At 39.7% G+C, this 21247-nt stretch overlaps 1 protein-coding gene across 1 annotated transcript in view; it reads left to right on the top strand.

Moving 5' to 3' along the window:
- Positions 1–21247, top strand: part of RIC8A (RIC8 guanine nucleotide exchange factor A) — a 172838-nt gene that overhangs the window by 139159 nt on the left and 12432 nt on the right. The window contains exon 7 of the mRNA XM_053690844.1: positions 2823–2967. Coding sequence (XP_053546819.1) covers positions 2823–2967 — 145 coding nt within the window. The remainder of the gene's footprint in view (positions 1–2822; positions 2968–21247) is intronic.

Here is a 21247-nt window from a genome sequence, read left to right as displayed (position 1 = left end):
CTTCTGATTCAGATTCTTTTTCTGAGGGTGAGATTTCCTTTGATGATCACGTTTCCTACTTGGTACAGGATTTTGAATCTTCAGTCCTCTTATTTAAATTAGAACATTTACAGTCTCTCTTACGGGAGTTCTGCTGACTCTGGGCATGCAGGAGTCTTCTCCCTCCCAGAGTCAGGCAGTCAAACAGATGGATATTTTGTTTAAACAGTCTTCGAAGCCGGCTGTTGTTTTTTCCTGTACAAGACACCATTTCAGAGATAATCTCCAAGGAATGGGTTAAACCTGGTGCTCCATTTATTCCTTCTCTAAAGTTTAAAAGGATGTTTCCAGTTCCTCCCAATAAATCTGATTTCTGGGAGATGATTCCTAAAGTATATGCAACCATTTTTACTCTGGCGAAAAAAAAATTAGTATCCCTTTGGAGGATAGCATGTCTTTCAAAGACCCTATGAACAGGAAATTGAAGTTATACCATAGACGGGCATTTTTGCAGAGAGGATTGTTATTTATACCAGCGGTCAGTATCACCTGTGTGACGGGTGCTGTAAATGACTCTTTGGTGTGATTCTTTATTGGAAATGATGTCTGAAGAGGTTTTTGTCTAGAAGAATTCTAGATTTGTTTGAAATTAATCAGGGTTACAAATTCCTTTGTCTGTGAAGCAGCTATGGACATTATTCGGTTAAATGCAAAAAATGCTGCTTTGGTGCTGCTGGCCAGGGAAGCCCTATTGTTTAAAATCTCCTGGCCAGCAGATATGAATTCTAAGAGTAGATTACTTTATCTTTCCTTTTGGGAAATGTTCTCTTTTGTCTTTGACTGGATTCATTGATCTCTACTGCATCTGGTGGAAAGAGTGCTTGCCTCAGGACAAACGTTCTAAGGGTAAATCTAGACAAGGATGTTCCCGTTCCTCATTCCAGAAACCAAAAATCCTCCAATTTGTTTACTCAGAAATCAGACTCCTCTAAACCTTCATAGAAGGTTCATTCAGACCACTTTTAGATCTCAAATCTTTGAACAATTTCCTAAGGGTACCTACGCTCAAAATATTCAGACTATTCTACCGTTGAGCCTAAAGGGTCAATTCATGACTACGATTGACCTGAGGAACGCGTATCTACATATTCACAAGGATCATCATAAATTTCAGTTTGTGGTGCTTACCTTTGGTCTGGCAATAGCTTCCAGGGTGTTCACAGAGGTCATGGGAGCCCTCCTATCTGTGATAAGGGCACATATCCATATCTGGACGAGTATAGCAATTGCTCACATAGCGGCCCCAATTAAGTTATTAAAAGATCATGGATGGAACATCAATCTTCCAAGGAGTTCCCTGATTCCACACACAAAAGTGAGCTTTTTTAGGAGTGGCCAAAGATTTGATGGACAGAGCCTTTCAAACAGTATCCAATCCATCTGTAGCACAGTGCATGAAACTGGTGGTTTTTAAATGGGGGCATCCTATTTGCAAGATTTAACCTGCGCTCCCTCCAAATCTATATGCTCAATGGGTGGAACGGAGATTATACAGATTGATCTCAGTCATTTTGTCTGGATTACAGACAATCTCTTTCCTGGTAAATATCCCACAGGTCTTTGATTCAGGGAATGTCATTTCTATGTTCTTCTTGGGTTATAATTACAGCAGATGCCTGTCTGAGTAGATGGGGAGCTGTCTGGGAGTTTCGGAAGGTGCAAGGAGTTTGGTCTCCTCAGGAGGCAAGGTAACTAATCAATGTTTTAGAACTCTGAACTCCATTCTGCACGATACACAGCCACCATTTGCATCCACAGCCCCATGGACATAGTGATGTCACATGTAGGACAGATCAGGAGGCCATTTCAAAACGGCCAACACTTGGAAACTTACTTGTTTTTATCTGAATGGGAATAAAAATGTTCCTGGGGATCATATTATCCACAATGCTTACTTAGAGGCGGGTAAAACTCGTCTTTTAATTTCTGCTCATTCCACAAGGTCGGTATCTACCTCTTGGGCGTTTTAAAAATGAGGCTTCTAGGGAATATATTTGCAAAGCTGCTACTTGGTCTTCAATTTCTACATTTAGTAAATTGTATCATTTTGATTTTTTTTGCCTCTGTGGAGGCTGTGTTTGGCAGGAAGGTTCTCCAGGCAGCTGTGCCTAGTCAATGGTGTGCCTTTCTCTCTCTATTTTTCTGTCCCACCCCCTTTTTATGGTAATGTGGACTTCACTGTTTGGGTATTAGATCCCATATGTAATGGATCTCACCACCTTATGAAAGAAAACTAAATGTATGCTTACCTGATAAAATCCTTTCTTTCATGTTAGTGAGAGCCTATGAGACACCTCATTTGCCATGCTTGTTCTTCCTGCGTTTCGGTTTATGTTTCTGCTTGGCTATGCGTTTAAACTGAGGGGAATCTGGAAGTGGGGATTAAAGCTCTTGTTGTTGGGTCATTTTTTTCCTCCCTTCTGGTAGAGTGGAGTTTAATCCCATATGTTATGGCTTGTGAACTCTCACCACCATGAAAGAAAGGAATTTATCAGTTAAGCATACATTTTGTTTTGGCAAGATTTGTATTTCATGTCTGCAGATATTCTAGATCTCAAATGTATTCCACTTATTTAAATACATTGCATACAAAATAATGTATGCAGTGTATATTATGCATTCGATTCATGTCTCTCTAAACACTGATAAATAAATAAAAAGCACTTAAGTCAAACTCTGCCTGTCATATATAATTATCTCCCATGTTGTGATGTTAAGTGTTATTTTTTTTAGTTCTTACTCCTTAGGTCTGAAAGTTACCTCTAACCTTCTGACTCTTGAAGGTTCTTCCTCCTCTGCGAGATGTAAAGAACCGTCCAGAAGTCGGGAACACACTGCGCAACAAGCTAGTGCGTCTGATGACTCATGTGGATACAGATGTGAAACACTGTGCTGCTGAATTCCTGTTTGTTTTGTGCAAAGAGAATGGTAAGTAATTTCTGGGCAGATACAACCTGCTCTCTTGAGCAGCATGATCATTTTGCCTGATCTTCATAAGGTGCAAGTTGTTTTAATCATTGCAAAGATTTAATTGCCAAATACTTCACAACAAGGTCAACATACAGAACCATGATACAAACTACACCTTATTGCTTATTAAATAAACTAATATGTTACACCCTTGGGAGTCAGCCATACCTACAGTAGCAACCATGTTGATTTTACCAGCTTGGATAGGTAGGTTTGAAAAGGTCTCCTAAATTCAATGTAATCAGCTGCATCTGTTATCTAGCTCAGTGTTTCTCAATTCCGGTCCTCCGGGCACACTAAAATGCTGGATTTGTAGGATATCTGAAATAGAGGACAGGTGAAACAATCAGCTGACCAGTAACCATGCTCTCACCCAAGGTAATCCTAAAAAGCTGGCCTGTTAGCTGATCAGCTCAGCAGTGGGTTATACTTAATATAAATCATAATAGGCATTATAATTTTAAATGGATTTTACCTTTTCTTCTATAAGGTACGACGAGTCCACGGATTCATCCTTTACTTGTGGGATATTATCCTCCTGCTAACAGGAAGTGGCAAAGAGCACCACAGCAGAGCTGTCTATATAGCTCCTCCCTTAGCTCCACCCCCCAGTCATTCTCTTTGCCTACTCTAAGTACTAGGAAGGGTAAAATGAAAGAGGTGATAAAATATTAGTTTCTCCAACATAGGTGTGTCCGGTCCACGGCGTCATCCTTACTTGTGGGATATTCTCTTCCCCAACAGGAAATGGCAAAGAGCCCAGCAAAGCTGGTCACATGATCCCTCCTAGGCTCCGCCTACCCCAGTCATTCTCTTTGCCGTTGCACAGGCAACATCTCCACGGAGATGGCTAAGAGTTTTTTGGTGTTTAAATGACCAAAATAATTCAATGGGCGGAGAATCACTCCTGCCACTTGTCTGCAATCCACATCCCAGGAGTGGAAAATTGGGAAGCGGATTTTCTGAGTCGTCAGACTTTCCATCCGGGGGAGTGGGAACTCCATCCGGAAATCTTTGCCCAAATAACTCAATTATGGGGCATTCCAGACATGGACCTGATGGCGTCTCGTCAGAACTTCAAGGTTCCTTGCTACGGGTCCAGATCCAGGGATCCCAGGGCGACTCTAGTAGATGCACTGATAGCGCCTTGGACCTTCAACCTAGCTTATGTATTCCCACCGTTCCCTCTCATTCCCAGGCTGGTAGCCAGGATCAATCAGGAGAGGGCTTCGGTGATCTTGATAGCTCCTGCGTGGCCACGCAGAACTTGGTATGCAGACCTGGTGAATATGTCATCGGCTCCACCATGGAAGCTACCTTTGAGACAGGACCTTCTTGTTCAAGGTCCATTCGAACATCCGAATCTGGCTTCACTCCAACTGACTGCTTGGAGATTGAACGCTTGATTTTATCAAAGCGTGGGTTTTCAGATTCTGTCATTGATACTCTTGTTCAGGCTAGAAAGCCTGTAACTAGGAAAATTTACCATAAAATATGGAAAAAATATATTTGTTGGTGTGAATCTAAAGGATTCCCATGGAACAAGATAAAAATTCCTAAGATTCTATCCTTTCTACAGGAGGGTTTGGAGAAAGGATTATCTGCAAGTTCTTTGAAGGGACAGATTTCTGCTTTATCTGTTTTACTTCACAAAAAACTGGCGGCTGTGCCAGATGTTCAAGCTTTTGTTCAGGCTCTGGATAGAATCAAGCCTGTTTACAAACCTTTGACTCCTCCTTGGAGTCTCAATTTAGTTCTTTCAGTTCTTCAAGGGGTTCCGTTTGAACCCTTACATTCCGTAGATATTAAGTTTCTATCTTGGAAAGTTTTGTTTTTGGTTGCAATTTCTTCTGCTAGAAGAGTTTCAGAGTTATCTGCTCTGCAGTGTTCTCCTCCTTATCTGGTGTTCCATGCAGATAAGGTGGTTTTGCGTACTAAACCTGGTTTTCTTCCGAAAGTTGTTTCTAACAAAAACATTAACCAGGAGATAGTTGTGCCTTCTTTGTGTCCGAATCCAGTTTCAAAGAAGGAACGTTTGTTACACAATTTGGATGTAGTTCGTGCTCTAAAATTCTATTTAGAGGCTACAAAGGATTTCAGACAAACATCTTCTTTGTTTGTTGTTTATTCTGGTAAAAGGAGAGGTCAAAAAGCAACTTCTACCTCTCTCTCTTTTTGGCTTAAAAGCATCATCCGATTGGCTTATGAGACTGCCGGACGGCAGCCTCCTGAAAGAATCACAGCTCACTCCACTAGGACTGTGGCTTCCACATGGGCCTTCAAGAACGAGGCTTCTGTTGATCAGATATGTAAGGCAGCGACTTGGTCTTCACTGCACACTTTTACCAAATTTTACAAATTTGATACTTTTGCTTCTTCTGAGGCTATTTTTGGGAGACAGGTTTTGCAAGCCGTGGTGCCTTCCATCTAGGTGACCTGATTTTCTCCCTCCCATCATCCGTGTCCTAAAGCTTTGGTATTGGTTCCCACAAGTAAGGATGACGCCGTGGACCGGACACACCTATGTTGGAGAAAACAGAATTTATGCTTACCTGATAAATTACTTTCTCCAACGGTGTGTCCGGTCCACGGCCCGCCCTGGTTTTTTTAATCAGGTCTGATGAATTATTTTCTCTAACTACAGTCACCACGGTATCATATGATTTCTCCTATGCATATTCCTCCTTTACGTCGGTCGAATGACTGGGGTAGGCGGAGCCTAGGAGGGATCATGTGACCAGCTTTGCTGGGCTCTTTGCCATTTCCTGTTGGGGAAGAGAATATCCCACAAGTAAGGATGACGCCGTGGACCGGACACACCGTTGGAGAAAGTAATTTATCAGGTAAGCATAAATTCTGTTTTTTAATTTCTTCAAGCAAGAGTTTTTTGTTTTAAATGGTACCGGTGTGTACTATTTACTCTCAGGCAGCAGATGGATGAAGACTTCTGCCTGGAGGATGATGATCTTAGCATTTGTCACTAAGATCCAGTACAGTTCCCACAGAGTCTGAGGAGTGCAGGAAACTTCAGTATGAGGAACGTTTTCATGCTATATAGCAGCGAGGTATGTTCAGTCATTTTTTCTGGAGAGACTGTGTATTTCAGAAAGGCTGACAGTATCCCCATGAGGGTAAGGGTAAGCAGTAATCCTAAGAGCTATAGAAGGGCATTACTACGCTAGCAATAAGGGGCTAATTAAAAAATGGTTGACACTGAGTTTTTGAATGTTTGTGGGCAAACGTTTTGTAACTGGGAGTGCTTTTAACGTTTTGTGGGCAATAACGTTTTAGGGCAACATTATTGAGGGTACACTTGGCTTATTTTTTGTGTCTCACAACCCACATAGCTAGTTTAAAACCGCTCTGGTGCGGTTCATTGAAGCTGTAGAGACATAGAGTGAGATGGGCAGGGCCTATTTTCGCGCCTCAGATGCGCAGTTGTTTTCACTCAGCAAGCAGCAAGCTCCAACTCCTGAGGACCCTTGTGAATGTTTTGGGCCAAATTGAAGCTTTAACCCCATATTTACTATCCCTGAGGGCAGGTAGGCGCCACAGCAGGGCTGTGGCGACGTGCTGGGGGTGTTTTTTTTCCGGATTTAGGCCTTATTTCAATCCGGTTTGCTCATTAAAGGGTTAGATGTTTTAATTTCTTGTGGGGCAAACTTAACTACACAAATTGAGTCTGCTATCAAATTTGGAAAGTTTGGTGTATTTTAAAGCAGTTTTGCAGAACGTATATGCTTTTTTTCTCTTAAAGGCGCAGTACCGTTTTTTAAGATTGTTGTTTTTTCACTAAATAAAGTGTTTTTCAAGCTTGTTTGTAGTCATTACTAGCCTGTTCAACATGTCTGACATTGAGGAAAGTCAATGTTCCATATGTTTAGAAGCCATTGTGGAACCCCCACTTAGAATGTGTCACTCATGCACTGAAAGGTCAATAAATTGCAAATAACATATTTTTTTTAAAATTTTATTTATATCCAACACTGTATACAAGATCACCAGACAATACATGTATGTAATTGCGCCACGCAGGGCTTGGTATCATACATTGAGTGGAAAGAAGAAAATCTGGCACATTTTAGGAGGTGAAGACATAAAGATGAATCCTGTTGAAACGCTTTCTTTATACATTACTAAGAGTTCAACAATTTTAATACATGTAATTGCGCCACGCGGGGCTTAGTATCATACATTGAGAGCAAAGGGGAAAATCTGGCACATTTTAGTGGATCTAAACATAAAGATAACTCCTGTTATTATGCTTTCCTTATATGACACTAAGAGTTCAGTAACTTTCATTTGAGAAATATTTGTACACAGTGCTGGGGATTTTCCTTTTTTTTGTAACAAAACTAAACTAAACAACAATAAACAAACAAACAAAGCAAAGCGAAACAAAAGGCTCTGGCCCTGTGAACTGAGCGGATGACGGCATAGTTTAAATATAGAGATTATGTACTATGCTTAGTCGCTGTATAAGGTTAAATATCTGGATGAGTACAATCAAGCAGGTAAGATATTTAGGCGCAAGTTATATGAAATTATCATGGGAGCACAGTAGTGAATTTGAAAGAAGTACCCCCCCCCCAGAGTTGAACACGCCAAGGTACAGAGCATACCCAAATATATGCAGATTTTAGGATATATTCTAAAGTCACTTATTCTGGGGAGGTGCTAGTGAGTATTTAACCTAAGGGGTAGTAAGCACAGAGACAGAAAACAATAAGACACACCAAACATTTCCCTGACAAATAGTCATAGAGTACATTTGTCTGCCAATTGAAGGTATTAATGACACATTGTGTTGTAATTTAACTGCACACCCACTTTAAACCCGTATAAGCCTATATTGTGATAGTAGCCATATTTAGACTGTATACATGGGCCAAGGCAAATAAGGGGCATTGAATATCATTGAATAGTTCCCTGGTGCACTTACACAGCAACCATCTGAGTGAGAAAATAGAAAGATGTGCGTATTGTGAGACTTTTAGTATACTTAACACTAGGGAGTCCTAAGATTTAATACTGTCCCACATGTGTAGAAGCTGACTGAATGAATACAGAGTTAAACCTGGAGTTTGTGGGAACCGTAATATCTGTAACGTCTGCAGAGTCCGATCAATATTGCCATGGAGGCACATATCATGGCGTTTAAGCCAACAGTCCTATTTACAGAGTTGAACTTTAGCAGGTCATCCCCTATGAGAATGCAGATGGATGAATTGACCCGCAGTACCTTTAATCAGCTGTTCAACCGATGCCCATTGATCTGCGGATGTACCTTGTATAGACCTGGGGAGTAGGGCTGTCAGCGTCTGCGAGCAGTACTGATCTAAATATAAGAGACAGATGTACTGCTATTGATATTGGTTCCCGGAGCTGCACACTGCCGCGTAGCTGGTAAGCAGAGTGGGGATTTGCGCTTCTCATCAACAGTTGGGTGGGGGAGCAAGTTCCCGGAGAATGCGTCTGTGTAAGTGTAGTGCCTGATGTTTTCCTGCCCGACTGCCTGACTCCTGCGTCTATGGTAGAAACTTGTTCACTCTTTGGTGATGTCGAGCAGTAGTCCGGTGAGCCGGTGGCAAACAAAGTCCTAGCGAGTAGCTGTGCCTGCTTCTGCCGCCCCTGCGATACCTCAGCCAAATCAGGTAGATGCACTTCTGGAATCATGCAGACTTTCTCATAAAGTGGTTCTGCTGAGGTTTGGCGCCAGTTTGAGGGGGAATGCAAAACATTCTCGAGTTGGGTATCTGTTAGCATTTTTTGCAGTGTCAGTTCTAACTTATCTAAGCCGGTAACAGCATTTTCTGTAAGGAAGACATCATGTCTTGAGATCGAGTGTCCTTTTCAGTGAATAAAGTATCCATTCTTGGCCCTGTTCCCGCCAGCATGTAATGTTGTCCCTGGAGCCTCTCTCTCTGTACTCGTCAACTTCTGACTTCTCGGGGGCCAAGAGGTGTCAAACTTGATCCTTTGAAGTTCCTGAACAGCTTAGACTGTTAAGGGATAGCAGGATGGTGACAGATTTAGTCAGATTCAGAGAAAAAAACTAAAGGTTTAAGCAGAGCCGCTCAAACTTGCGGCCATCTTAAAGCACCACCCACCGGAAGTCGCAAATAACATATTTTAGCTACTAAAAGTATGTTGCAGGATGATTCTCAGTCAGAAGGGAATCAGGTTATGCCATCTAATTCTCCCCAAGTGTCACAACCATTAACGCCCGCACAAGCGACCCCAAGTACTTCTAGTTCGTCTAATTCTTTCACCCTGCAAAATATGGCCGCAGTTATGAATACTACCCTCACAGAGGTTTTATCTAAGCTGCCTGGGTTGCAGGGGAAGCGCAGTAGGTCTGGTGTGAGAACAAATACTGAGCCCTCTGACGCTTTATTAGCCATATCCGATGTACCCTCACAATCTTCTGAGTTGGGGGTGAGGGATTTGCTGTCTGAGGGAGAGATTTCTGATTCAGGAAAGATGTTCCCTCAGACAGACTCGGATATGACGGCTTTTACATTTAAACTAGAACACCTCCGCTTGTCGCTCAGGGAGGTTTTAGCGACTCTGGATGATTGTGACCCTATTGTAGTTCCAGAGAAATTGTGTAAAATGGACAGATTTCTAGAGGTTCCTGCCTACACTGATGTTTTTCCAGTCCCTAAGAGGATTTTGGACATTGTTTCTAAGGAGTGGGATAGACCAGGTATTCCGTTCGCTCCCCCTCCTACTTTTAAGAAAATGTTTCCCATATCAGACACCATGTGGGACTCGTGGCAGACGGTCCCTAAGGTGGAGGGAGCTATTTCTACCCTGGCTAAGCGTACAACTATACCTATTGAGGACAGTTGTGCTTTCCAAGATCCTATGGATAAAAAATTAGAGGGTCTCCTTAAAAAAATATTTGTTCATCAGGGTTTTCTTCTCCAACCTATAGCGTGCATTGTTCCTGTAACTACTGCAGCTGCTTTTTGGTTCAAGACTCTGGAGGAGGCTCTTCAGGTTGAGACCCCATTAGACGATATTCTGGATAGAATTAAGGCTCTCAAGCTAGCTAATTCTTTCATTACAGATGCCGCTTTTCAAATGGCTAAGTTAGCGGCAAATAATTCAGGTTTTGCCATTTTAGTTTTAGCCATCCCTTTCAAAGGTAAGACCCTATTCGGGCCTGAACTGAAAGAGATAATTTCAGGCATCACTGGAGGGAAAGGCCATGCCTTTCCTCAGGATAAGACAAATAAGATGAGGACCAAACAAAATCATTTTCGTTCATTTCGAAACTTCAAAGGGAGTCCCTCTACCTCTTCCCCTGCTACAAAACCAGAGGGGAATTTTGCTTAATCCAAGTCAGTCTGGAGACCTAACCAGACTTGGAACAAAGGTAAACAGGCCAAGAAGCTCGCTGCTGCCTCCAAGACAGCATGAAGGGATAGCCCCCGATCTGGGACCGGATCTAGTAGGGGGCAGACTTTCTCTCTTTGCTCAGGCTTGGGCAAAAGACGTTCAGGACTCCTGGGCTTTAGAAATCGTATCCCAGGGGTATCTTCTAGATTTCAAAGATTCTCCTCCAAGGGGGAGATTCCATCTTTCTCAATTGTCTGCAAACCAGACAAAAAGAGAGGCGTTCTTACGCTGTGTAGAAGACCTATATACCATGGGAGTGATCCGCCCAGTTCCGAAAGCAGAACAGGGGCAGGGGTTTTACTCCAATCTGTTTGTGGTTCCCAAAAAGAGGGAACCTTCAGACCAATTTTAGATCTCAGATCCTAAACAAATTCCTCAGAGTCCCAGAGACCATTCGGACTATTTTACCAATAATCCAGGAGGGTCAATATATGAACGTAAAAAAGAGTTCACTTATCCCTCTCACAAGTGTTCCATTCCTGGGAACTCTGATAGATTCGGTGGACATGAAAATTTTTCTGACGGAGGTCAGGAAATCAAAGATTTTAACCACCTGCCGAGCTCTTCATTCCATTCCTCGGCCGTCAGTGGCTCAGTGTATGGAGGTAATCGGACCAATGGTAGCGGTAATGGACATAGTTCCGTTTGCTCGCTTGCATCTCAGACCACTGCAACTATGCATGCTCAATCAGTGGAATGGGGATTATTCAGATTTATCTCCTCAGATAAATCTGGATCAAGAGACCAGAGCCTCTCTTCTTTGGTGATTGTCTCAGGATCATCTGTCCCAGGGAATGTGTTTCCGCAGGCCAGCGTGGGTCATAGTGACGACGGACGCCAGCCTATTAGGCTGGGGTGCAGTCTGGAATTCCCTGAAAGCACAGGGTTTGTGGTCTCAGGAGGAGGCTCTCCTCCCGATAAATATTCTAGAACTGAGAGTGATATTCAACGCCCTTCAGGCGTGGCCTCAGCTGGCTTCGGCCAGATTCATAAGATTCCAGTCGGACAATATCACGACTGTAGCATATATCAATCATCAGGGGGAAACAAAGAGTTCTCTAGCGATGATAGAGGTTACCAAAATAATTCGATGGGCAGAGACTCACTTTTGCCATCTATCAGCAATCTATATCCCAGGAGTGGAGAACTGGGAAGCGGATTTTCTAAGTCAGAATTTTCATCCGGGGGATGGGGAACTCCATCCGGAGGTATTTGCACAATTGATTCAGCAATGGGGCACACCAGAATTGGATCTGATGGCGTCTCGTCAGAACGCCAAACTTCCTTATTACGGGTCCAGGTCAAGGGATCCTCAGGCAGTACTGATAGATGCTCTAGCAGTACCCTGGTCGTTCAACCTGGCTTATGTGTTTCCACCATTTCCTCTCCTTCCTTGTTTGATTGCCAGAATCAAACAGGAGAGAGCTTCGGTAATTTTGTTAGCACCTGCGTGGCCTGGTATGCAGACCTGGTGGACATGTCATCCTTTCCACCATGGACTCTGCCACTGAGACACTGGAGATTGAACGCTTGATTTTATTCAAGCGGGGTTTCTCTGAGTCGGTCATAGATACCTTGATTCAGACTCAAAAGCCTGTCACTAGGAAAATTTATCATAAGATATGGCGGAAATATCTTTCTTGGTGCGAATCCAAAGGCTACTCATGGAGTAAGATCAGGATTCCTAGGATTTTGTCCTTTCTCCAAGAAGGATTGGAGAAGGGGCTATCAGCTAGTTCCTTAAAGGGACAGATATCTGCTTTATCAATTTTACTGCACAAGCGTCTGGCAGATGTTCCAGACGTTCAGTCGTTCTGTCAGGCTTTAGTTAGAATCAAGCCTGTGTTTAAACCTGTTGCTCCGCCATGGAGTTTGAATTTAGTTCTTAAAGTTCTTCAAGGGGTTCCGTTTGAACCTATGTATTCCATAGATATTAAGCTTCTATCTTGGAAAGTTCTGTTTTTAGTTGCTATCTCTTCGGCTCGAAGAGTTTCTGAACTATCTGCATTACAATGCAACTCGCCTTATCTTGTTTTCCATGCTGATAAGGTGGTTTTGCGTACCAAACCTGGATTCCTTCCTAAGGTTGTTACTAATAGGAATATCAATCAGGAAATTGTTGTTCCTTCTCTGTGTCCTAATCCTTCCTCTAAGAAGGAGCGTCTGTTGCACAACTTGGACGTGGTTTGTGCTTTGAAGTTTTACTTGCAAGCAACCAAAGATTTCCGTCAAACATCTTCTTTGTTTGTTGTCTATTCTGGAAAACGGAGAGGTCAAAAAGCTACGGCTACCTCTTTCTTTTTGGCTGAAAAGCATCATCTGTTTGGCATATGAGACTGCTGGACAGCAGCCACCTGAAAGGATTACAGCTCACTCTACTAGAGCGGTGGCTTCCACATGGGCTTTTAAAAGTGATGCTTCTGTTGAACAGATTTGTAAGGCTGCGACTTGGTCTTCGCTTCATACCTTTTCCAAATTTTACAAATTTGATACTTTTGCTTCTTCGGAGGCTATTTTTGGGAGAAAAGTTCTTCAAGCAGTGGTGCCTTCTGTTTAACCATCTGTCTTGTCTCTCCCGTTCATCCGTGTCCTGTAGCTTTGGTATTGTATCCCACAAGTAAAGGAAGAATCCGTGGACTTGTCGTACCTTATAGAAGAAAAGTAAATTTATGCTTACCTGATAAATTAATTTCTTCTATGGTACGACGAGTCCACGGCCCGCCCTGTCATTTTAAGACATATGATATTTTTTGATTTTAAACTTCAGTCACCTCTGCACCTTTTAGTTTCTCCTTTTTCTTCCTGTACCTTCGGTCGAATGACTGGGGGGTGGAGCTAAGGGAGGAGCTATATAGATAGCTCTGCTGTGGTGCTCTTTGCCACTTCCTGTTAGCAGGAGGATAATATCCCACAAATAAAGGATGAATCTGTGGACTCATCGTACCATAGAAGAAATTAATTTATCAGGTAAGCATAAATTTACTTTTTTATTTTTTTTTAGTTTTATTTTTTAACTGTATTTGTGCAGGGTCCATTATTTCCTGTGACAGCCTCACATGGGGGCTGTGGTCTCTACAGGAAGGCAACGAGGTAGCTTAACCTTTTGAATATTTTTTTAGGAGACACTCCTAGAGAAGCTTTTACAACCTTTTTTTATGTAATCCCATTTGGTGGCCAAATGGGCATAGATAAATACCTTGGGTTTAAACATAGAGAGAGAAAAGCTCAACCTGGGAACGAGCAATAGCATAATAGCTTGTTCTATGGCTAGTTACCTCAATTGGAGCAGCCTCCTTTTTGCTCAACATGTGCCTTTCACAGAGAAGAACTTTGCTGTAGTATATCAGTTTGGTCCTGACTAAGCAGTCCAGTCCAGAAATACCAGGCAATCCCTCTCTGAACGAGAGAAATGGGGAAAAACCCCAGACGTACGTTTCGGCCTAGTGTGGGCCTTGTCAGTGAGGTGCAGCCATATCCCTCTAGGCACATTGAGCAACGGGTCCACGTCTGGTTTCCTGCATCACCCTTTGGGAGACTTCCCTTGTGGTCAGAATTTTCATATACAAAAAGAGAGAAGCGCTCAACCTAGGAACAAACAATAGCATAATAGCTTGTTCTATGGCTGGTTACCACCCTAGGAGCAGACTCTTTGTGCTCAACATGTGCCTTTCATAGAGAAGAACTTTCATGTAGTACATCAGTCTGGTCCTGATTATAAACAGTGCAGTAAAGTCCCAAAATACCAGGCAATCTGTTTCTGAATGAGAGAAACAGCAAACCCCCAGATGTACATTTCGGCCTAGTGTGGGCCTTTTCATTAAGGTGCAGCTATATCCCTCTAGGCATATTGAACATCAGGTTCACGTCCGGTTTCCCGCATCACCCTCTTGTTTAGGGATTGCCTGGTATTTCTGGGCTGGATTGTACTGGTTAGTCAGGATCAGACTGATATACTGCAGGAAAGATCTCCTCTGTGTATCGCATATGCTGGGCAAAAAGAGTCTGCTTCTGAATGGTAACTAGCCATAGAGGAAGCTATTATGCTGCTGTTCGTTCCCTGGTTGAGCGCTTCTCTACACACACATATATATACATACACGCACAGAAAGTCTGGCACTCTCCTACAGTGATATTTAAAGAAGAGTTAATTGTTTTTGGCGACCAAATGGTTTAAGCACAGGACCAAGTCAAGGTCTCTTCCCACCAGAGTCAATAACCTGCAGCCACACAATGCATGCTATCAAACAAACAAAAGTGATGGTAAACTTTAACTAATCAAATGCCATATATGTATTCTTTTCCATTAAAAAAGTGTATGTGTACCTTTTTTTTTAATCCATCTGTGAAAGGGTTAAATTAGTGCATATAGTATTGCTTCTCTTGCAATGTTATGCTGGCCCACTTGGATAAACTCCTTTTTTTTTTTTAATGAAAAATTCCAGTGAAAATCCAATCAACATGTGTGTCATATGACAATCTTGAAATCCATCCATTTTAAAGCCCTTAGAAAGCCGATGTAGAGTGTGGGTGGGACTGCTCTATACATCACAGCCCAGTCAAAAGAGGAAATGAAGGGGGGCAGAGGGACAATAATAATTAGGTTTATAATCCTTTTATTATAAATATTTATACACTTTAATAAAAAAATAAAAATTATGTGGATTTACTTCAGACTAATATATTTTTCATTGTGACATTATATATTATAGTCTGAAATTAACCATCACTTTAACTGACAGAAAAGTAATATATACTTAACTATAGGCAAACACACGTTAATTGTAGTGAAAGCATATTAGTTTAGTTTGTAATTGATGCAAACTGAGCCTTTATATCAGCCCCAGGTGTTCTCCAGTTACCTTATCTCATTCCCGTGTGAAATTCTGCATCCCAGAGAACTTTATTACTTTCAATGGAAGGCATCTCTCATCTCTCTGGGAATTCAGGTTCTTTACTTTTTCTTATAGAATTTAGTGAGTTCACCTCTGAAGTCTGCACTATAATTTCTCTCAAAACTAGAGAATCTTTGCTTATCAGGCCCATAGAAACTAATGAAGCTCTCTGGGAAACTGAAGCTGTTTGTATTTCTTCTATTTAAAATAAAAATGAAAAACTAAGTGCAATATAAATTTGTAAAAGATAAACACAAATATACTAAATATGATCCTAATTTGTTAGTTACACAGAAACTGTGAAAGCATAATCAGTATTTTTAAAATCACCATCCTAAATACACTGCTGTATACAAAATAAAATACAAAATAGAAAGTGCAAAGTTTAAATGTAATAAAACATAATCTGAAGTTTAAAGTGTTATTAAATAGAAAGCACAAAGTATAAATGCAGCAGAACTGTCATGTCATGTAGTGCTATATTGCACTGGGCTTGCCCCTTGGCGAAGTATAGCAAAATCTGCCTTTTTAGAATTTCACTAGGGATCTTGCACTGCTGGAGGATTATTTTAGATCATCTCACCTGATCAGAGAACTTTACACCAAAACCTTGCCAAACAGGCAAGATATTCTAAGAAGTCTCATTGGTACAGCGATTTTAGCTTGAGAAATATTTATGTTGCTATGTTGTGTTCTTTATGTGAAACAGAGAAAAGACTACTACATTACAATACAAGGTCTTAAAAAAATCTCAAAGATTTTGCATTATTCCTCTCCATGCCAGCAAGATTTTGAATATCGGGCCCTAAGTGAGCTGCAGAACTTTATACAGTAAGTTAATTTAAAAAAACTTTGTTGCTGCAATAGTTTTTCAGTAGCCAAACTTCACCAACCACTTGCCTTATTTTGAGGATGCAGACTTTTTACTGGAGTAGGCAAGGCTTTCTAATGTCATTTGTTTGCGTTTCCTTATCTCTGCTGATGTCACTTAGGGACAGATATGTTTAAAGGTTTATACGTGTGAAATCTATAGTGTAATGTAAATTACAGGAAATGGGGCAAATTTAAATTATTTTAAGTATATTGTGAATTTGTATTATTATTACAATTTCAAAGTATGTTGTGTCTCTTTAAATCCCCCAAGAGATATTTCACACAGCAGTACACAGTCCATATAGGCTTTAGTTAAAGGGACATGAAACCCAAAAATCTTCTTTTATGATTCAGATAGAGAATGCAATTTTAAACAACTTTCCAATTTACTTTACCTCTTTGCCTTCCTGTAGAGACCACAGCCCCCATGTGGGGCTGTCACAGGAAATAATGGAACCTGCACAAATACAGTTAAAAAATAAAAATTAAAAGGTAAAATCCATTTAAAATTATAATGCCTATTACAATGATTTATATTAAGTATAACACACTGCTGAGCTGATCAGCTAACAGGCCAGCTTTTTAGGATTACCTTGGGTGAGAGCATGGTTAGCTGATTGTTTCACCTGTGCTCTATTTGTAGGTATGGCTGACTCCCAAGGGTATAACATATTGGTTTATTTATCAAGTGAACTACTATTGGGCATTTTATTTCAGCACTTAGCTGTTTATAGGTTTATCTTATTTAGATATATTTGTGTCGTGTTTCTCTAGCACTGTGTATACCTCTCTCTTTTCTCTACCAATTTTACTTTTCAAGACACAGGATTGGTCTTTGAGGGGCCCTTTTTCTGTGTCTTTTTACACATTTAGCAGCTTATGAAATACCGTTCATTTTGTATAATACACCATCAGGTTTAGAGAACTGTAGTTGGTGTTTCTCTATCACCATCCAATGTTTTCTTCACTATATTCGTATATAGTCTAGAACATCTGTTTATAGCATAGAAGTATTCCATTGCGCCACCCGAAGATCACTTCTGTTGGGAATTTCGTGTCCTTTCAGAATTGTTTTTTTTTTTGCACTTGTTTCCAATAATAAAAGTATTTATAAAGGATGCAAAAGTCCAGCACTCTCTTTACTTTCCATAAACCAGGGTGCATCCCACCTAGTATACAGTAATCAATCAAAAGAAAGCACTCGCCGTGATATAAATACTAGGCAGACCAAAAATGTTACTCGCCACTTCTGATCCCACCTATCACTTGCCTATACCACGCCCACTTCATACCCATGCCACGCCCACTACTCCACCCCTCTTTCCATATGTTTATTGCAAAACTCCTTCTTTTGCAGTAAAACAGTTTGCATGTATCCAGGGCAGGTATGCTTCTTTTCACATCAACTAACTGATTATTCAAGAGTTGGTGCTGAGCAAAGCCCAGGGAAGCCTGATATGAGAAGATTTCAAGGAGCTTGTCTATAGGATTTTTAAGATCTCTGGTAAACATTGTTTCCTAGGGTTGTCTTATACGCTTTCTTTGGTCCCCTTAGAAGTACTTTCTCAGTTTTCACTTGATCCAGTAACAGGCAGATCTTTCTTTTTAGCAAAGATCTCAGAGGGGTTGTTGCTGCTATTTTTGATCCAGTTCTGGACTTAAAACAACTGTCTGTAAGGCTCCCCCTTTTAAAACAACCTTTAACTCTGTTATTCTTTCCCTAAAACACATACATACAAACATATTTACACACACTTATTTACATACACACATACCCATTTACACACACACTCACTTATTTAAATACACACATACCTATTTACACACACACTTATTTACACACACACACTTATTTACACACACACACTTATTTACACACACACACTTATTTACACACACACACTTATTTACACACACACACTTATTTACACACACACTTATTTACACACACACTTATTTACACACACACTTATTTACATACACATACCTATTTACATACACACATACCTATTTACACACACACACACTTATTTACATACACACATACCTATTTACATACACACTTATTTACATACACACATACCTATTTACATACACACTTATTTACATACACACATACCCATTTACACACACACTCACTTATTTAAATACACACATACCTATTTACACACACACTTATTTACACACACACACTTATTTACACACACACACTTATTTACACACACACACTTATTTACACACACACACTTATTTACACACACACTTATTTACACACACACTTATTTACACACACACTTATTTACATACACACACTTATTTACATACACACACACACTTATTTACATACACATACCTATTTACATACACACATACCTATTTACACACACACACACTTATTTACATACACACATACCTATTTACATACACACTTATTTACATACACACACACACTTATTTACATACACATACCTATTTACATACACACATACCTATTTACACACACACATACTTATTTACACACACACTTATTTACACACACACACTTATTTGCATACACACATACATACATACACACTTATTTACATACACACATACCTATTTATACACACACACTTATTTACATACGCACATACCTATTTACACACACGCACATACCTATTTACATACACACATTTATTTACACACACACACTTATTTGCATACACACATACATACATACACACTTATTTACATACACACATACCTATTTACACACACACACACTTATTTACATACGCACATACCTATTTACACACACACTTATTTACATACACACATACCTATTTACACACACGCACATACCTATTTACACATACGCACATACCTATTTACACACACACTTATTTACACACTCACTTATTTATATACACACACACTTATTTACACACACACACTTATTTACATACACACACTTATTTACACACACACACTTATTTACATACACACATACCTATTTACACACACACACTTATTTATATACGCACATACTTATTTACATACATACCTATTTACACACACACACATATTTACATACACACATACCTATTTACACACACACGCATATTTACATACACACATACCTATTTACACACACACGCATATTTACATACACACATACCTATTTACACACACACACTTATTTACATACGCACATACCTATTTACATACACACATACCTATTTACACACACACACACTTATTTACATACGCACATACCTATTTACACACACACTTATTTACATACATACATACCTATTTACATACACACATACCTATTTACATACACACATACCTATTTACATACACACATACACACACACACATATATTTACATACACACATACCTATTTACACACACACACTTATTTACATACGCACATACCTATTTACACACACACTTATTTACATACACACATACCTATTTACATGCACACATACCTATTTACATACACACATACCTATTTACACACACACACTTATATTTACACACACACACTTATTTACATACGCACATACCTATTTACATACACACATACCTATTTACATACACACATACCTATTTACACACACACACTTATTTACATACGCACATACTTATTTACATACACACATACCTATTTACACACACACACTTATTTACATACACACATACCTATTTACACACACACACTTATTTACACACACACACTTATTTACATACGCACATACCTATTTACATACACACATACCTATTTACATACACACATACCTATTTACACACACACACTTATTTACACACACTCACTTATTTACATACGCACATACTTATTTACATACACACATACTTATTTACATACACACATACCTATTTACACACACATACTTATTTACATACACACATACCTATTTACACACACATACCTTATTTATATACACACATACCTATTTACACACACACACACACACACACTTATTTACATACACACATACCTATTTACACACACACACTTATTTACATACACACATAAATATTTACACACACACACACACTTATTTACATACACACATACCTATTTACACACACACACTTATTTACATACGCACATACTTATTTACATACACACATACCTATTTACACACACACACTTATTTACATACGCACATACTTATTTACATACACACATACCTATTTACACACACACACACTTATTTACATACACACATACCTATTTACACACACACTTATTTACATACACACATACCTATTTACACACACACACACTTATTTACATACACACATACCTATTTACACACACACTTATTTACATACACACACACCTATTTACACACACACACACACTTATTTACATACACACATACCTATTTACACACACACACTTATTTACACACACACACCTATTTACATACACACATACCTATTTACACACACACACTTATTTGCATACACACATACCTATTTACACACACACACACGCACTTATTTACATACACACATACCTATTTACACACGCACTTATTTACATACACATACCTACACACCTTTTTACATACACACATACCTATTTACACACACACTTATTTACATACACATACCTATTTACACACACATACACTTATTTACATACACACATACCTATTTACACACACACTTATTTACATACACACATACCTATTTACACACACACACTTATTTACATACGCACATACTTATTTACATACACACATACCTATTTACACACACACACTTATTTACATACGCACATACTTATTTACATACACACATACCTATTTACACACACACACACTTATTTACATACACACATACCTATTTACACACACACTTATTTACATACACACATACCTATTTACACACACACACACTTATTTACATACACACATACCTATTTACACACACACTTATTTACATACACACACACCTATTTACACACACACACACACTTATTTACATACACACATACCTATTTACACACACACACTTATTTACACACACACACCTATTTACATAC

The sequence above is a fragment of the Bombina bombina genome, chromosome 8 (genome assembly GCF_027579735.1).
Source record: "Bombina bombina isolate aBomBom1 chromosome 8, aBomBom1.pri, whole genome shotgun sequence".
NCBI classification, from domain to species: domain Eukaryota; kingdom Metazoa; phylum Chordata; class Amphibia; order Anura; family Bombinatoridae; genus Bombina; species Bombina bombina.
Note: the sequence above shows the minus strand (reverse complement) of the source record. Positions and strands in the feature narration are given on the sequence as shown.